This window comes from Pteropus medius, unplaced genomic scaffold (genome assembly GCF_902729225.1).
Source record: "Pteropus medius unplaced genomic scaffold, Ma_sr-lr_union100, whole genome shotgun sequence".
NCBI lineage: Eukaryota > Metazoa > Chordata > Mammalia > Chiroptera > Pteropodidae > Pteropus > Pteropus medius.
In genome coordinates, this window is record NW_024352787.1 from 18610616 (window position 1) to 18629749 (window position 19134).

General features: G+C 36.0%; 1 protein-coding gene across 2 annotated transcripts in view; it reads right to left on the reverse strand.

The window, feature by feature from the left end:
• Positions 1-766: 766 nt before the first annotated feature.
• The window catches only part of RALA (RAS like proto-oncogene A), a 67218-nt gene continuing 48850 nt past the window's right edge, over positions 767-19134 (reverse strand). For both annotated transcript variants that reach the window (XM_039849587.1, XM_039849586.1), the window contains 3 exons: positions 10268-10476; positions 7196-7370; positions 767-2748 (listed from right to left, as the gene is read on the reverse strand). In XM_039849587.1, the coding sequence (XP_039705521.1) occupies positions 2626-2748; positions 7196-7370; positions 10268-10476 (507 nt within the window). In that variant the 3' untranslated portion in view covers positions 767-2625. The remainder of the gene's footprint in view (positions 2749-7195; positions 7371-10267; positions 10477-19134) is intronic.

The window sequence follows — 19134 nt, forward strand, 5'->3', positions numbered from 1 at the left end:
CTCCTGACTTCCAATGTAATTTGCTAAAGGAGACTTCTAACTCTGGATTAAATAAAAAGGATCACTTCAAAAGCTTTACAGGAATTTTTGATAAATACTCTGATAGTTTTACTTTTAAGGTTGCCAAATTTTAAGTTTTTTATCCTTGTCACAAAATTTTGAGACATGACATTTTGAGTCAGTTTGAGACTAGAACTTTAACTTTTGTGTGGTACATAACATCACACCCGTTGTTGGTGTTAAAAATGGGTCCATATAGTGAGGTTAAAATTAAGCCAATTATAACTTAAATGTGCTCATTCTAGCACTGCTCATGAGTTAAGAAATTAAAATGCTGTGCTCAATATTGGAACAGATCATTTCTAACCCACAGGCTATTTGTGGGTGACTATTTCTTACCAGACCCAAATGTGAAAGAGAATAGCCTGAAGCTTGGCGAAATGGCAATGGGGTGGTTACTCCTGCCACAATTTGGAAATTAAGTCTCTGGGGAGCATTCTGATTAGAAAATGAACATAAAGCTGCCACCTATTTATTCTAGAGTTTAGTAATATTCTAAAAGTAACACACACATTTATGACTTTCATGACTCCACTCTTGATTAAACCTGAGCAATAATACTGTCATGTAGGAAATCCGGTATTACACAAAAGAGGTCCCTAAACCGATAGCTCAAAAGATTTAGTTGTTCTTTATCTCTGGTAAAGATGCCCACGTTGTTAAGAATTTAAAAATGTCATATTGTAAACATCAAATAACACCAAAAACATTTTAAAAAAAGGAAGTTTATTGGTCTTTAAATGGCTCAAATTGCAAATAAACCAATCGGGTAGTGGCATCAGCCTAAGACATGTGATGCATCTTTGTCAGTTGGCTTCATAGCACCTCAGTACCCAGGAGAGGAAAGGTCTCAAAGCAAAGTCATAATGTTAGTGGTTAAGACCCCTGGTTAAATAAGACTGCAAGGAGTATACATGGAAATCGCTGGGCCCGCAGGGCCAGCATTACATTGGTACTTTAATTCTGCACATGTCATAGCCTATGAAAAATACAAAATGAAAGATGTACATCTCAAACCCTTTAAGGACACATATTTAACACAAGCTGGATGTAATATCTAAAGAGTTGAGTTTCTAAAAAGCCTATTTTTATTAACTTTACGTATACATCTGTTACCTGGAATGCCTGAACACATCTCTGACTTCTTGAAATTAGAACTGAACAAAAAGAAAAACTCTGTCAATCAACTGTCTTAGCTCTGTTCCAAGGAAAAGAAAAATCTGACAGTGGTGCGTTTCCCATTGAAATTATGTTTCCAAATAGCATGCTAGAGTTCTTCCCTTGGGCACACCACGGAATGGTAACACAGGTCTAAGTCTGGTCTGTGTACACCGAACATGTTTTCTGCACTATACTCAGGTTTGATTGCTTGATGTTAACTTTAGGAAAATGTAGCTATGGCGTTCTTCATCATGAAAACAAACAGACTACAAATATTAATAACTCCTGTGCAGCCAAACCGTAACCTCATGAGTACAAATTTAAAAATTAACAAGTAGCAAGCATGAATATTTTCCCAGTGTTCTAGTGCAAAATGCATTAGCACTATTGCTGTTTTTCCTGTGCCTGCTCCAAAAAGGCAAAAAACTTAACATATGCTTAACTGTTACAAAAAGGGATTTCCAGGGACCAGCATCTTAAAGAGAAGGTTCACTAAAACAACTGTTACTGATTCCTCAGAATCCAAAATTATCTTATAAGTACATGCTGATCCTTCATTTTAAACTACTGTATAGTTAACTAAAAGCAATCAAGAGCTCTGGAACCTTACTTTCAAGAACCAGAGTATGGCACACGTTTTAAATTTGGACAGACTCATAGCAGACAGTTACTTCTTAAGAACCTTCTTTACAAAAGTTGTATTCCATACTAGGCCTATAGTCTCTCACCAGGACACACGGGGCAATGGGCCCACGGCACCAGTGAGGACACACCCAGAATGATGTAACCAGGTATTTTTCAGTTTCTAAATTAAGGCATATTCAAAAATTCCCATATACAAGTTTACATCACTTTTCTAAGTTTATCACCAGGAAATTAATGCAGGTTCACAGAATTACTTTCAGTTTAACTATATGCAACAATCATGCCAATAACTTTTCTTTTATATTTTGCAAAACAATGGTTAAAGAAGTGGTAGAGTTTGACTATCATGTTCACAATTGTTATTTTAAAGGCAGTATAAGACAAAGACATTTTAAAACGATATAAAATTTAAGCTTTATAATAAACCAGAGGAAGTAGCCTTTCCTCCCATCCCCCACCTCCATCTCACCTTTTTAACAGTTTAAGACTGCCCTCAAAACACAAGCTCATATGTTACATTCAGGACTGTGATAAATGTAGCAATTATGAAATAAGTAGACTTTGCTTCTTGGTGAAGCCACATTAATTTCTTTTTTAAGTGAATTTGACTTTCAGTGCAGTTCCAATTCATGCTTTTAGTGATACATAACAATTTCCAAAACGTTAAAGTAATTTCAGTCAATTGATTGAGCCTTCAATGGCAATGCTATAAATTATATTTATTAGTATGGTCAAGATAAGAAAGAGTTTGGGCTTTGATTATAAAATGCAGCATCTTTCTCTGATTCTCTTAGCTAAACTTTTCCTCTTCTTTTTTCCATTCTTTTCTTTGCTGTCTTCCATCTTTCTGGCTCGAATTTCCCTCATTAAATCAAAAAATACCTAGAAAGAAGAAAAAAGGGTAAATAAAGCAAACAGATAATATGAGCTTGGTACTTCTCAGAATCATAGTAAACTTTGGGAATAATATAAGAATAAATATTTAAGATCACTCATTTGGGGAGTACAGGGAGAGGAAAGCACAAAACTAAAGTTTGTTTACTCTAAGTATACTGGGAAAATTGGAAAATTTTCTGAATCACACTTTTAGTAAAAATGTTCACATAATATAACCTGATCTTTCCATTCCAATTTTTGAGATAAAAATTAAAAAAGCACTATAAGTGATGATAGCTCCAAAGATAAAACTCAGTGGATTATGTCTGAATTATGAAAAAGCCTAACTATGGAATACTTTGCAGATTTTAAAAAGTATTCACCTATATGCAATAACCTGGAAAGAACTACAGGACCTATTTGTTGTAAAATTTAAAAAGCAAACCACAGAAATTATCTATACACAGAAATATTATATATATTATATATACATGCTATATATTTATACACTATATAATATAAAAATTCTATTTATAAAGGGGAAAAACAAGCAAACACAAACTTTCCCTTATTCTGTATGCCAGCCTTTAAATGCAGGCAAATGTCTGGGAAGATATACGTTTCGAGTGGTTACCTACAGGGAGGGGAGGAGAGGGGAGGGGAGTAGAATTTGGGTGAAAAGTGACTCATTTTTTCCTCCTTATACTTTTCCCTCCATATTATAAATTCTTCTTTATACAATAAGCATGTGTTCATGTATTACTTTTACAATGAAAAAAAATTAAGAGCCAGAGCATTTAGCTAGAAGGATACTAACAAAGTCATCAGATGAACACAGGCAGGTTGTCAGATGGTCCTCTAACTTCTGGGCACTTCCTCTGTGACAGGCACAGCCTCCTGAGACAGGCTAGTCCCTAGTTTGACAACTGATAGTTATGAAGCTTTTTCACAGGGAAAATTTAAAATCTGTCTCTTTGAAGCGTCTACCCAACGGTTTATTTGGAATCCGGGTGAGGATAAGGCATATTGTAGTGAGCTAGTATTTATTTTCTGTGACAAAACATGATACTTTCCTATATTAACAGAAGAATACAATATTAACACTTGCTACCCCAGAAAATCTGTATCAGGCTTCTCGTAGTGGATAATGTACAATATGGAAGATACTAACCATTGTTTTGAGTAAAATACTGAAAAAAGAACATGGGTACCAGAGTTGGCCATTCCCAGAGCCAGCAGGTGCCACTATCAATCCTGTGAACTTGAATCAGGCATGTAATCTCTCTACACCTCAGTTTCCTCAGCTAAAAAGTGAGCATGAGAAGAGTATTTATGCCTTTTAGGGCTAAAGATGAAATGATTAATGCTTGCCACAGTGCCTGGCTCTTGTAAGCATTAATAAACACTAGCTCTTATAACTATTACATTAAATCCTTAGCAAAAACAAACAAAAAACCCCCAAATATAATTTAATTCTAGTAACTGAATAGTGCAAGTTACTTTTATTTAGCCCCTGGGGTACTTTATCTGATAGCCATTCTTAAGAATAGCAGTACATGAAATTAGTGTCAGCATGAACTTGTACTTCAGTTTATAAGTGGCCTCCTTTAGTGTCATTCTACTTTGGAGAGGTGACCACTGATTGCAGATTCTATTTCCCAGAATTGGCCGCAGCAATACTTCTTATGTGCTTTTCCAGAATCTTGCCACTCTCTATCAAGAGGTGTTTATTCCCCTTCCTCCTGAACCTGAGTGGGACTCTGTGACTACCTTGACCAATGGAATGAGGCAGAAATAATGCTGTGAAACTTTTGAGGCTAGATCATAAAAAGTGATATGTTTTCTACCTGGTTATAATTCACTTATGACACTTGCCCCTAGAGCACTGACACTCTGCTGTAGAGAAAGCCTAAACTAGCACACATGGAAAAGGTCACATGGGGAGGAACTGAGGTATCCCTGAACAACAGCCAGCATCGACTAGCTCAACCAGACATGAGTAAATAAGTCTTTAAAATGAAAGTTTAGATGCTTCCAGTCCCCAGACTTCAAGCTTTTCAGATGAGGCACCAGACACTGTGGAGCAGAGACAAGCCACTTCCACTGTGTATTGTCTAAATACTTGGCTCACAGATTCCATGAGCATAATAAATTGTTTCACCTATTAAGTTTTTGGGGTATATTTTGTTATATAGCAACAGTAACTAAAATAGCCTTATAACTTTAACTTTTGTCTTTTGAAAAGTAATACATGCATACAGCAAAAAAACCAAACAAACAAACAAAAAATCAAACAAAGAAGTCCAAAGGGGTATTTAAAGTGAAAAGTCAAAAGGGGTATTTACTGTGATAGTTCTCTGGTAACCACAGGTACTAGATTCTTACATATCCCTCTGATGTATACATACGCGTGTGTGAGCATGCACATGTGTGTATGAGGGAATATTTAAAACACAGATGGCAGCAAACTATGGACACTGTTCTACACTTTGCTTTTTTTCATTTACTTTATGTTGAAGATTATTCCATATCAGCACATTTAGGTCTACCTTCCATTTCTTTTAAATGGTCATATAGTCCTCTATTATATAGACACACCATATAGACACAGTCCACCATTGAAACTTGGATATTTTGTCTTTGGCTGCTACAAATAATGCTTCGATTACTACCAGTGAACATACATTTATGTGTGGATATGTGATTTTATCTGTACAATAAATTTTTAGAACTCAAATTGTTGGGGTCATATTTTGATAGATGATAGCCAAATTGCCCTTCCACAAACACATGAGAGTTACTGTTTTCCTATCCTCTTGTTAACAGTGTATTATCAAACTGTTGCTTTTTTCCCCAATGTGACAGGTAAAAAAAAATGTATTTTTAAACTGCCCTTTTTTAAAGAGAGACTAAACCTCTTTCCAAGTTTAAAAGTCATCTGCAAATCTTTTCTGCAATATGCCTGTTTATGTTTTTGACTATTTTTCCATTGGGTAGTTGGGTTTTTATCTTACTGTCCTGTGAGAGCTCTGATAATGAACACCATCATACTTTTCAAGGGTCTCTGATGCCAACAAGTAACACCACAAGGACTGTTAGAACTACAGTTTTATAACTTGTATAGTTACTATTCATCTCTCTTTCTGACTCCCCTTAGTTCCATATATCAGTTAGGCAGAAACAAAGTATACATATGCTATGATAATGTTCAATGTTGCCTTTCAAAACCTCAAAGGCACTGAACCTTAAAACTTATATTTTCATTAACGCTTTAAAAACATTTGCCATAACTTTAGAGAAAACGTATACTGAGTAGAAATCTTGTAGCATTCATTTTGTACAGATATTTTCGACTTATAGGAATCTGATCACGTGACTAAAAAAGCTATTCAGCTTAAGACAGTAATGACAGTCCTAAGACCTACAGTAAATGAACAGAAAAAAATCTCTTATTTTTAACCTAATAATTTCTGGATCTGGGTTATGAATCCACATACACAAGCAGATCAGTTCATTAAAACTTGGGGATACCCAGAGCAGTGTTGTTACTCAGTGTGGTTCACCAGCCGAAGTCTGCACCACCTGAGAGATAACAAATATGCAAATTCTCAGGTTCCACCACCGCAGATCAGATGAATTAAAATCTCAGCGTGAAGGGATGGGGGAGAAGACTCAGGAATCTGTATTTATCGAGCTTTGCAGGCAATTTTTCAGTTAGAGTTTCAAAGGCATTTAGTAGGGCCTAGATGGTTGAGGGCTGAGAAAGGCCCCACCTGTGCTGCCTCAGCCCAATAAGCAGTCTTCCTAAATAGTGAAGATGGTCTCCAGCAGCAGGATAAAATGCACCTGGTAAGGCTCCTAGTCACGAGGTAAGGGTGGTTCCTCACCTGGTCTCCAGGAAGGGCCAATCTAAACAAAGTGGGCAGGTAAGGAAAATGAGTAGAGAGTTTCCCTTTCCACGCAGGGGAAAAAGAGGCTGAGGGTGGGGAGTGCAGTTAGTTAAACTAACAGAGATTTAAAAATCTTCTAATCCAGGGGTCCTTCATTTTGAGAGGCATCTTCACTTTTGAGAAATAAATGGGGCCAGGCAGGTGTCAGTTCTGAGGACTTCCACAATTCCTTCTAAGCTATCCAGCCAGATAAGGAAAAAAAGTGGGGGAGGGGGGGTCAGGGATTCAGGTCAGGAATCCTGTCAATGCTTAAAACAAAACATAACAACAAAAAAACCCCAGTACATTTAGCTTCAATGTCTAATGTTTTGATGTCTCTTGGAAACCAAAGGACAAAGTGAAGTAAGAAATTCCTAACACTTAACTTGAGCATTCAGGGCTGATAAAAATCAATATATACTAAATCACTATTTGAAAGTCTCAGAATTTTTGGAAAAAATGAAGCCAAGTTAAAGCAAATCAACCTATTTTTCACAACTAGGAGTAAAGAGAGCCACCTTTACCTTGTCAACATTAGCACGAGTTTTAGCAGATGTTTCCACATAATTAACATTCCACTGATCGGCTCTGGTTTTCGCCTCTTCTACAGAAACCTGCCTTTTATCTTCTAAATCTGATTTGTTACCAACCAGCAGAAATGGAACATTCTCATCTTCTTTTACTCTCAAAATCTGCTCCCTGGATAAAAGAAATAAGAAAGAAACATTAATATTACCTCTATATGTTAAAATAAATACCATCTGTAATTAGCATTTATTTATGTTTGTATATAATAACAATTAACTCATTTATTGCATGGTGGGAAATAAGCAGCTATTTTTCCTTATTCTACCACCAACTGTTTGAGTTTCATACACCAAGGAAGACAGTATAAATATGGCACATAAAGTACAAAATTAAAGTGTAAAGTATCAAATGTAACTTCCCCTTAAATGCTTCCCATGATCCCATCCAGGATACATGACATTTAGTCATCACATCTCCTCAGATTCCACTTGGCTATGACAGTTCTCAGACTTTCTTTGTTTTTGATGACCTTGACAGTTTTTGAGGAGTGCTGGTCAAATAATCTGTAGAAAAATCTCTCAATTGGGATTTGTCTCATGTTTTTCTCATGATTAAACTGGGGTCATGGGATTTTGGGAGGAAGACATAGATGGAGAGGGTGACATTTCCTAACATTCACCATGATTTCTTACCAAAAGCATGTTAATACTCACCATTACTGCTATTAAATATATGATGTATTTGCAAAGAGGACTTTAGCCAATCGCAATCTTTTTCCAGTGCTGGTAACAGCAAATATAGCTGTTACTTTCTTACCCAGTTTCCTTTGTGATCAACAGCCTGAACTAAATGTTAATAATGAATGACTTACCACTCAGTCTCACTAGCCAGGAATGTGAGACAGACTCAAGTGTTTCTTTCTAACTCTAGCACTTCTAGTTGTTTTATATATAGTCAGGTGCTTCAGGAAAATCCATATTGAAATTATAATGATTAATGCTATCAGAAACATGGCTGTGGAAAATTTGGACCCACTGGGTTCAGGGGTGAGAAGGCAATACTCTTTAGAGTTAATGAGCTCGATGTCAGAGAAAAGTAATGCTATGTCTATAACCTCCATATACATTTGCTTAATGTGATGCTCCCTCTAAATAGTTTGAGAGGTTATTACAGAATTTTAGAGTAGGAAAAGTACTTTTATAAACTGGTCCAGCTTCTTCATTTTTGACATAAGGAAAGTGAGAATCAAAAATGGTAGACTTTTCTAACAGTTCTATCAAATGTTTACTTAGCATTACATGTTATATGCTATCAACTGTGCCAAATCTGGGTACAAGGAACACTAAGATAAATTAATAAATGGATTCTGCACTCAAGAACTTTTACCTTGTCAGGAAAAACACATATAAATCAATCAAGCTCAGTACAAAAGTTTGATTGGAGCTGGGGCAAGCACATTGCATTCAGGGATGAGGAAACAATGGATTCTGCCTTGGTGGTGGGAGGACCCAGAAGGCTGAAGAGAGTAGCTGGCATCTGTGCTGTACTTTGCAGGTTAAACCATGTGGATGGCTGACTGTCTCAAAAATCCCTTCCCTATCACTGGTCGGTCATTAAGACATTGTTCTTTGTGGGAAGGGCAACACACTGGAGATACAACAGAAGAGTAATGAATGATTCACTGTAACAGCAACAGCCCAAGATTCTACTTGGCATAAAAATATCTTATTCCCTTGAGAAACCACTTTGGCTTTGGTGACTATGGTGATAAAATTTACTCTGTTACCTAGAAGAGGACCTGCTACATAATATGCACTCAAATATTTGCTGAATGAATGAATAAGCACTAACATTTATGTACCTTTCAATTTCTCTTCCAGGATTACAAGTTTCCAAAACCTGCAACCCTTTGAACTTTATTACATACAAAACTCTTTCCTTATAAAGACTAACGAACTTAATTTTGCAAATAAATCTATATTTTAAAAGGTTCTCAGCGACATGCGTCCCCGCTCCCCACCCCCACCCGCCCTCAAAGAAAGTTCTTTTAGAATCCTTTAAGTTACAGAGACTTCCAGGCGTACACAAAGAGGAATACTAGGTATAAGCCTAGGTTCAGGATTTTGTTCAACCACCTGAAATGACTTCTTTCCTCATTTGTGGAAATCCTTCTTATCTTTCAGGGTCACCTATTTCATGAAGGTCTCCAGCTTCTCTCTTCTCCTGGATCTGCTGTAATAATCACTGTCTATGGTCTCATAATAATCAGTAATAATTGTCCCTAACTGGTTCTTGGTTTCATGCCTTATTTAACTAGGCTATGTGAATCTTGAAAACAGGACAAACTACATGCTTTTTTTGTGTTCCCCATACCAGAGCAGACACTTAACATGGAAATAAAATATACAATTAAAGAATACTTTTGATTATGCATGTGGTATTTACAGGACTAATTCAGGAACTTATTTATGCCACATTTCTCTTAGGTATAGAGAAAACCCCTCTCCCCTTCACCAAACCTTCCCCATCACCCACCAAATGAAATATATGACAGATTCTGATTAAGCAAACAGTATATGATATAAAAAATATTGTCTAACATAACATAGTGTGCCAATCTATGGTATTATTATTTCTATTGTAAAATTCAGTTCGTGCTATCAGGGCATTTATATTGTGAGGAGGATGGTAATGTGCCTGCTGAATTATACAGGGGCTGAGAACTAGTAAATAATAGAGAAAGATTGAAGACCTGGGTCAGTGCATCAGTATGTGATCCGAGTGTCAACTATTATGGCAGTAGTAGTATTGTACTCCAAAGAGAAATACTTCTGTAATGCTAAAGACATTTTGGGTACTGAGGCTGTCACAAACTTAAGTTTCAATGCAGATGGCATTGGGATATCATCTGAATATAAGTACACAGCGTCAGAGTCACATACTGATATCAAAAAGAGAACAGACACAATTAGATACAGAGTGAAAGTAAGAACCTCTAGTTATCCACTTGTTTCTGAGGAAGAAATTATTATGCAATAAGTCAGCAATGACATTACTCTCTGACATACCTGAAGTCAGCTGTGGCTGCAAAGGATTCCATTTCTGTAATAGAGAAGACACAGAGGAAACCCTCCCCACTCCGGAAGTAGTTATCTCTAATTGCGGCGTAGTCCTCTTGCCCAGCTGTATCCAAGATATCGATCTGCACTTCCTCCCCATCCAGCACCACCTTCTTCCGATAGCTGTCTGCTTTAGTAGGCTCATAGTCCTCTACAAACTAGAAAAGATGAAAAGCATATCAATTTTTTAAATTATCTTTCCTTTTCAAAACTTATTTTAAAATACAGATTCACATGAAGTTGCCAAAATAGTACAGAGAGGTTCTGTACCCTTCGCTCAGTTTTCCCCAATGGTAAAAAAGACGTTAATTGAAAATTTCATTTTAGACAATTTGGTGGTTTCATTTGCAAAAAGTGAGAGTTGAAGCATCAGCTCTATCTAGGCTGTTTACAGCTTGAAATATGTCCTTTTTTTCTTTCTTAAAACACTATACCTGCAAAAGCTATTATATATATACAGGCATACCTCGGAGATATTGTGGGTTTGGTTCCAGACCATCACAATAAAGCAAGTATCGCAATAAAGCGAGTGGTAATCTTTTTGCTGGTGGAGGGTCTCAGCTTCAATTTGTAAAAAAACACAACACCTGTGAAGTGCAATAAAACTGGGCGCGACAAAACAAGGTATGCCTGTATTTTACCAAATGTGTAAGAACTTCTTTTCTATGTGACTCTAAATATAAAATTTCATGCCAGAATTGTGGAAATAACTTGAAAATAAGTCCATGTTTAGGTAAGCATTGAAAGTAACATTAAATCTTTTCTTTCTCCAAAATGAACCAAGTCAATGTAGTGGCTTATACTATTCAGCTGAATGTCAAGTCTTGAACTTTGAGATTTCTCCCCAAACTTCTGAATTTAAAATAGTACAACTTTACATTCTTGCTCCTATTTTTAACCTCATGTCACCTTGATATTTTGATCAGTGTATTATTGTTAGCATTTGTGTATATATACACATACTTTTGTAGGTTTTTATTAGTTCCTGTAAATATTTTGAATTTCTAATATTTCCTTATATATTTGCTCAATGTCTATATTTTTCTGCTAGAATTTTAACCTCCCTGGAAGCAGGGACCCTGACAGTTCAACTCATTGCTGTATCTCTAAAGCTTACAATAGTGCCTGGTACATGGTAGACACAATAAATAATTATTTTTTAAAAAAGAACAGTGTTTTTATAACTATGAAAGCTATAGAACATTCTATCACATTTACATGCTAATATTTTGCAAACATTAAATATTTATAAACACTTATGAATACTTTAATGAATAAAAATATTCAAATATATCAGATATTATGAATATTAAATATTGAATGTTAATGAATAATAAATGAAGGCCTAAACATTCATCAAATGTCAGGCATGTGAATATTCTTACTTTTGACCTTACTGTCAAGAAGGAAACTGATTTAAGGATTAGTTTGAAAGAAGAGTAACTAGGTTCTGGTCAGGATGGTGGAGAAGGTAAATGCTGTGTTCGCTTCATCCCATGACTACATGAAAATTACAATTAAATTATGGAACAACCATCACTGAGAACCACCTGAAGACTGCCTGAACACAATTCCTATAACTAAGGATACAAAGAAGCTGCCACTTTAAGACTGGTAGTGGGGCAGAGACACCAATAGAGCTTGACCCACAACCATGGTGTGGCCATTAAGAAACGGGTGGGATATCTTGGCTGTGGAGGTTCCCCCTGAGGAGCAAGAGGCCCTAGCCTCACACCGGGTTCCCCACACCAGGGCACCACTGCCTGGAAGTCCCCATCTGGCTGTGAAGACCAGTGGGGATTGTGTTATGAGAAGGACAGGGGTCTGCTAAAGACAGAGGTGAACCTCTTAAGGGGCCTGCACAAAGACTTACTCACAAACTCACTTACTCTAAGCTCCAGCACTGGGGCAGCAGCTTGAAAAGCACCAGGGACATATACGGAGGAACTAAATTGCCTAACATCAAGATGAGGGCTGGAGGGACTGGGGTCAGAACAACTCTCCAGGGACGGAAGTGCTGGCAGGTGACAAATCTGAGCTCTCCAAAAAGTTGACTGACACTGCTCACCCCACCCTGGTGATTCCCTGAGAACCTACTCACCCAACTGACCTGCTTGGCCCCAGCCTCTTCCAACAGCTTACCTGCACAAGCAGCCTGCCTCAAATCGTGCTACAGACTATCTCAAAATCTCTCAAAGATCCACAAATGACAAACAAGCAGCAGCTGACCTTGGCATACCTTGTAGCTTATGCTAAATGGCCCCAAGCCTGGCATAGCAGTGGCCAGTCTTGGCCTGGAAAATACTTTCAATTAAGTGGTCACAAACCTGGCACAAGTGGTGGCTGGCTTCAGCTTGCACTGTGGTGCCCACCAAAGGGTCCTAAGACTGAAACAAGTGGCATCCAGCCTCAATTCACAGTGTAGCTTCTCCTAAGACCTCCAAAACCAGCACCAGAAGCAACTAACTACAGATCACTTTGTAGAATCTACCAAGAGGCCCTGGGCACAGCACTAGCGATGGCTGACCTTGGTCTGCACCAAATCTCTTTCCAGGAGGCCTGAGACCCAATACACTCAGCGACCAGCTTTAGATCATACCAGAGCACCACCCAATCACCTCCACAAAAGATACACCTGAAGGGTGAACTCAGTCGACACTAGAGCCATGTTAAAGTGATTCCATTTCATGAGGACAGTTCCTGCACAACAGCACAACAACTGCTGTAGTCATGGCCAGTCCTCACAGCCAGTCTGCCTGAGAGTCAACTACACCTGCTAATGAGCCAACAGCAACTGAGCCCCTACTACAATACGGAGGCATAAATAACCTACACGTGGGACACCCCTGAAGGACCCAGGTAAGGTGACCAGGGAGATTGTGCCACTGGATGCCACAGAACATCTTCTACATAAGGCCACTCTGTCAAGAAGTAGTAGATCCACTAACAAATAGACAAATACAGGAAGTCAGCCAAAATTAGGAGATAAACTTGTCCAAAATGAAAAATAGGACAAAACTCCAGTAAGAAAACTAAATGGAATGGAGACAAGCAGTCTACCATGATACAGAGTTCAAAACACTGGTTATAAGAATGTTCAGCATCAACAAAGATAGGAAACATAAAAATGGAGATACGAAACATAAAAAAGAACCAGTCAAAAATGAATATATAATTGAAATGAAGAATATATTTGATGAAATCAATAGCAGATTAGATGAAGCAGGAAATCAAATCAGTGATAGGAAAGACAAAGTAGTGGAAAACACCTGATCAGAACAGCAAAAAGAAAATAGAATTAAAGAAAATGAGAATAGTTTAATGGGCCTCTGGGACAATATCAAGTGTACTAACATTCGCATCATAGGGGTACCAGAAGGAGAAGAGAGAAAGTAAGGGATTAAGAATCTATTAGAGGAAATAATAACTGAAAACTTCCCTAACATGGTGAAGGAAATAGACATACAAGGCCATGAAGTACAGAGTCCCAAACAAGATGAACCCAAGGAGGCCCAAACTAAGACACATCATAATTAAAATGCCAAAGGTTAAAGACAAAGAGAGAATCTTAAAAACAGCAAGAGAAAAAGTAGTTAGTTACCTACATGGAAGCTCTCATAAGAGTGTCAGCTGACTTCTCAAAAGAAACTTTGCAAGCCAGAAAGGATTGGCATGAAATAGTCAATGTGATGAAAAGTAAGGAACTACAACCAGGATTAGTCTACCAAGGAAGGCTGTCATTCAGATTCAAAGCAGTGAAAAAAAGCTTCCCAGACAAGAAGAAACTAATGTTACAAAATAACTACATACCTACCAATAATTACTTTAAATGTAAATGGACGAAATGCTCCAAACAAAAAACGTCGGGTGGCTGAATAAATAAGAAAACAAGACCCTTACATATGCTGCCTACAAAAAATCCATTTCAGATCAAAAGACTCAAAGTAAAGAGATGGAAAAGATATTTCATGAAAATGGAAAAAAAAAGCTGAGGTAGCAATACTTTGACAAAACAGACTTTAAAACAAAGGCTGTAAAAGGAGACAAAGAAGGGCTTTTCATTATGATAAAAGGATCACTCAAACAAGAGGGTGAACTCTTATAAACATCTATGTACCCACCATAAGAGCATCTAAATATGTGAAGCAAGTATTGATAGATATAAAGGGAGAAATCACAGTCAGACAACAATAGGGGACTTTAATACCCCATTGACAACAATGGTTAGATCATTCATACAGAAAACCCACAAAGAAACAGCGTCCTTAAATGACACATCAGACCAGACATATATAATTGATATTTTTAGAGCATTTTACCCAAAAACAGCAGAAGAAAAAAAACTGAAAAAAAAAAACCAAAAACGCACAAACACGTGGTGGTGAAATAACATGATACTAAACAATGAATGAGTTAAGATCGAGATCAAGGAATAAATCAAAAGGTACCTTGAAATAAATGAAAATGAAAACACGATCCAATATGGTGTGTGTATGTGTGTGTGTGTGTGTGTGTGTGTGTATTACAGCCAAAACAGTTCTAAGAGGTAAATTCACAGCAATATAGGCCTACCTCAAGCAACAAGAATGTCTAACCACTATCCTATACACCTGAAACTAATATAAAATAATGCTAAATGTTAACTCTAATTGAAAAATAAAAATAAAAAAAAGGAATAAGAAAAATATCTAACAAATAATCTAAACTTACACCTACAAGAACTAGAAAAAGGAGGAATAAAGCTCAGAGTAGAAGGAAGAAAATCATAAAGATTAGAGTGAAAATAAAAGAGTCCAAAAAAGCAATAAAAATGATCAATAAAACCAAGAGCTGGTTATTTGAAAAGATAAACAAAAGTGATAGACCTTTAACCAGACTTATCAGGACAAAAAAAGAGGGCTCAAATAAAATCAGAAATGGAAGAGGAAAAGTGACAACTGACACCACAGAAATACAAAAGATTATAAGAAAATACTATTAACAATTATATGCCAACGAATTAGACAACCCAGAAGGAATGGATATATTCCTAGGAACATATAATCTTTCAAGACTGAATCAAGAAGAAATAGAAATTCTGAAAAGACCAATAACTACTAATAAAATCAAATCAGTAATAAAAAAAACTCCCAACAAATAAAAGTCTGGGCCAGATGCGTTCACAGGTGAATTTTACCAAACATTAAAAGAAGAATTAACACCTATCTTTCTCACACTACTTCAAAAAACTGAAGAGGAGGGAAGGCTCCCAAGTTCATTTTACAAAGCCACCAGTACCCTGATACCAAAACCAAACAAAGACATTACGAAACAAAAAAAATTATAGGCTGATATCCTTGATGAGCAAAGATACACAAAATCCTCAACGAAATATCAGCAAGCCGAAGTCAGTAATACATTAAAAAGATCATACACCATGTTCAAGTGGGATTTATTTCTGGGATACAAGGTTGGTTCAATATCTGCAAATCAATTACCATGCTAATTCACATAAACAAAATGAAAAATAAAAATCCTAAGATCCTATCAATAGATGCAGAAAAAGCATTTCACAAAATTCAGCATCCATTTATTATAAACTCTTAGCAATGTGGGGATGGAGAGAACATACCTCAATATAATAAAGGCCATATATGACAAACCCACAGCTAACATGATATACTCAGTGATAAAAAGCTCAATGCTTTTTTAAGGTCAGGAACAAGACAAAGTTATCCACTTTCACTCAACATAATATTGGAAATTCTAGCCACAGGAAACATACAAAAAATAAAAGGCAAGGAAGGAATAAAACTGTCATTTTTTGCAGATGACATGATGCTATATAGAGAGAATCCTAAAGATTCAACCAAAAAACTATTATGACTGATAAATTCAGTAGAGTAGCAGGATAAAAAACTAATATTCAAAATAGGTTGCATTTTTATACAATAATAAACTATCAGAAAGAGAAATTAAGAAGATAATCCAATTTACAAATGCATGAAAATAAATAAAATGCTAGGAATAAATTTAATTGAGGTAAAGATCTGTACTTGGAAAACTCTTGAGAAGATAGACACAAATAGATGAATATGTCATGCTCATGGATAGGAAAAATTAACATCGTTAAAATGTCCATAAAACCCAAAGGAATCTATAGAGTCAATGCAATCCCTATCAAAATACCAATGACACATTTCACAGACCTAGAACATATAACCCTAAAATTTATATGGAACCACAAAAGACCCCAAACAGCCAAAGTAATCTTGAGAAAGAAGAATAAAGTTGGAAGTATCATGCTACATGATATCAAACTACGCTACAAGCCTGTAACAATCAAACCAACATAGTACTGGCATAAAAACAGATATGTAAATCAATGGAACAGAACAGAGAGCCCAGAAATAAAACCATGCCTATATAGTCAACAAATACATGACAAAGGAGGCAAGAAAGAGTATACAATGGAATAAAAACAGTGTCTTCAATAAATGGTGCTGAGAAAACTGAACAGATACATGTAAAAAACTGAATCCAGACCGCTCTTTTATACCATATACAAAAATAAATTCAAATGAATTAAAGACTAAATATAAAATCTAAAACCATAAAACTCCTAGAAGAAAACATAGGTGGTAAACTCTTTGACATCCCTCTTAGCAATATTCTTTTGGGATATGTTCGCCCAGGCAAGGAAAACAAAAGAAAAAATGAATAAATGGGATTATATCAAATAAAAAGTTTTCGCACAGCAAAGGAAACCATCAACAAAATGAAAAGACAACCTACTGAATGGAAGAAGACATTCACTAATGATATATCTAATAAGGAGTGGTAATATCCAAAATACATAAGGAACTAATACAACTTAATACCAAAAAAACCCCAAACAATCAAATTTAAAAATGGGCAGAGGACCTAAATAGACGTTTCTCCAAAGGGTACATAAGGATGGTCAACAGACATATGAAAAGATGCTTAACATCAATAATAATCAGGGAAATGCAAATTAAAACCACAATGAGATATCATCTCACACCTGTCAGAATGGCTATCATCAATAAATCAACAAACAACAAGTGGTGGCGAGGATGTGGAGAAGAGAGAACCCTCGTGCACTGCTGGGAGAGCTGTCAATTGGTGCAGCCCCTGTGGAAAACAGTAGGAAGGTTCCTCAAAAAATTAAAAACAGAACAACTATCTGACTCATCAATTCTATTTCTGGGTATTCATCTGTAGAGATACAAAACCCTAATTCAAATAGAGACATTTGTACCCCCATGCTCACTGCAGCAATATTGCCAATTGCCAAGATATGGAAACAGCCTAGGTGTCCACCGATTGATGAATGAATAAAGATGTGGCATATATACACAATAAAATATTAGCTATAAAAAAGAATGAAATCTTGCCATTTGTGACAACACAGATAGACCCAGAGGGTATTATGCTAAGAGAAGTAAGTTCGAAGAGAAGGACAAACACCATATAATTTCCCTTATGTGGAATCTAAACAACAAAATAAACAAAGAAACAATGCAGAAACAAACTCATAGACAGAGAGAACAAACTGATGGTCTCTAGACAGGACGGGGCTTGGGGGACAGGTGAAAAGGTAAACAGGATTAAGAAGTACAAATTGCCAGTTATTAAAACAGCCACAGGGATGTAAAGTACAGCAAGGGATAATAGTAACATTATAATAACTATGTATAGTGTCTGATGCGTACTAGACTTATTGGGGTGATCATTTCATAAGTTATATAAATGTTTAATTACTATGGTGTACACCTGAAACTTATATAATATTCAGTATAACTGAAAAATAAAATTTGAAATTTAAAAAAAGATGGCAATGAGAAAAAAAAGAAAAAGGAAATGGTAAAACTAAGAAACTAGAATAATTACTTTGTGGAAAATGTTTTATAAACTTTTATTTTTGAAAAAGGAACCCATTATTCTTACTGACAAAAGTAAATAGTTTGTAGACTTTGATAAAAAAAAAAATAGAAGAGTAACTATTAAAATGAATAGTATGAGGAACAGAATTGGACAGATAAATTAGCAATTTCATTTAAAGTACTATTTCAATCCCTCCTTTCTAAATTTTTTATTAAAGTCGCCAACAAACAGGACAACTGATGGATTTGAGTTTTGTGTGTGTGAAAAAAGTGCTGATAGGCAGGCAATAGAAGGAGATATGGAATGGTAAAAATTTGCAAGATTTTTTTGTCAAGAGACCAGCTTTAAGCAGAAAAAACCCTCTGAGGTTTTTTCTCATCTGTAAAATGGGGATACCCCCACCTACCATGCAGGACTTATGAGAATTAAGTAAGAAAGAGTAACCACAAAACCTTGCTTCTACTGGAAGGAAGAAATGAGGATAAATGCTTAATAAGATTACTATCTTTTAAATCATTTAGACTTGATAACAGTCCTCTAGGTAAAGAATCTAGGTGGACAAAGTCTGATATAAATACATACACACAAATCTGTTAACCTGTCTAATAATTATATTTTAGGGATACATCGTTTATCATTTAATGTAGTGTCATGCCAAATATACAACAAATAACTTTTTCACTGAGGTTATTAAAGGACCTTTATGTGTGTTAACCTCAAATCTCAGTGAGGTACAATATCCTCCACTTTTATTAATTCAAGGTGAGAATTGCCATTAGAACACTAAAATTAAAAAAGCCAAAGTTAGATTGCTCAAAAATAGGTAGTTTCCAGTTTTGTTTTGTATTTTAAAATGTTAAGGTTTTTACAAACCTTGAGCTTTTGACTTGTTAAATCGAGTTGTGTATATAAACGTTAGCTCTCAATTT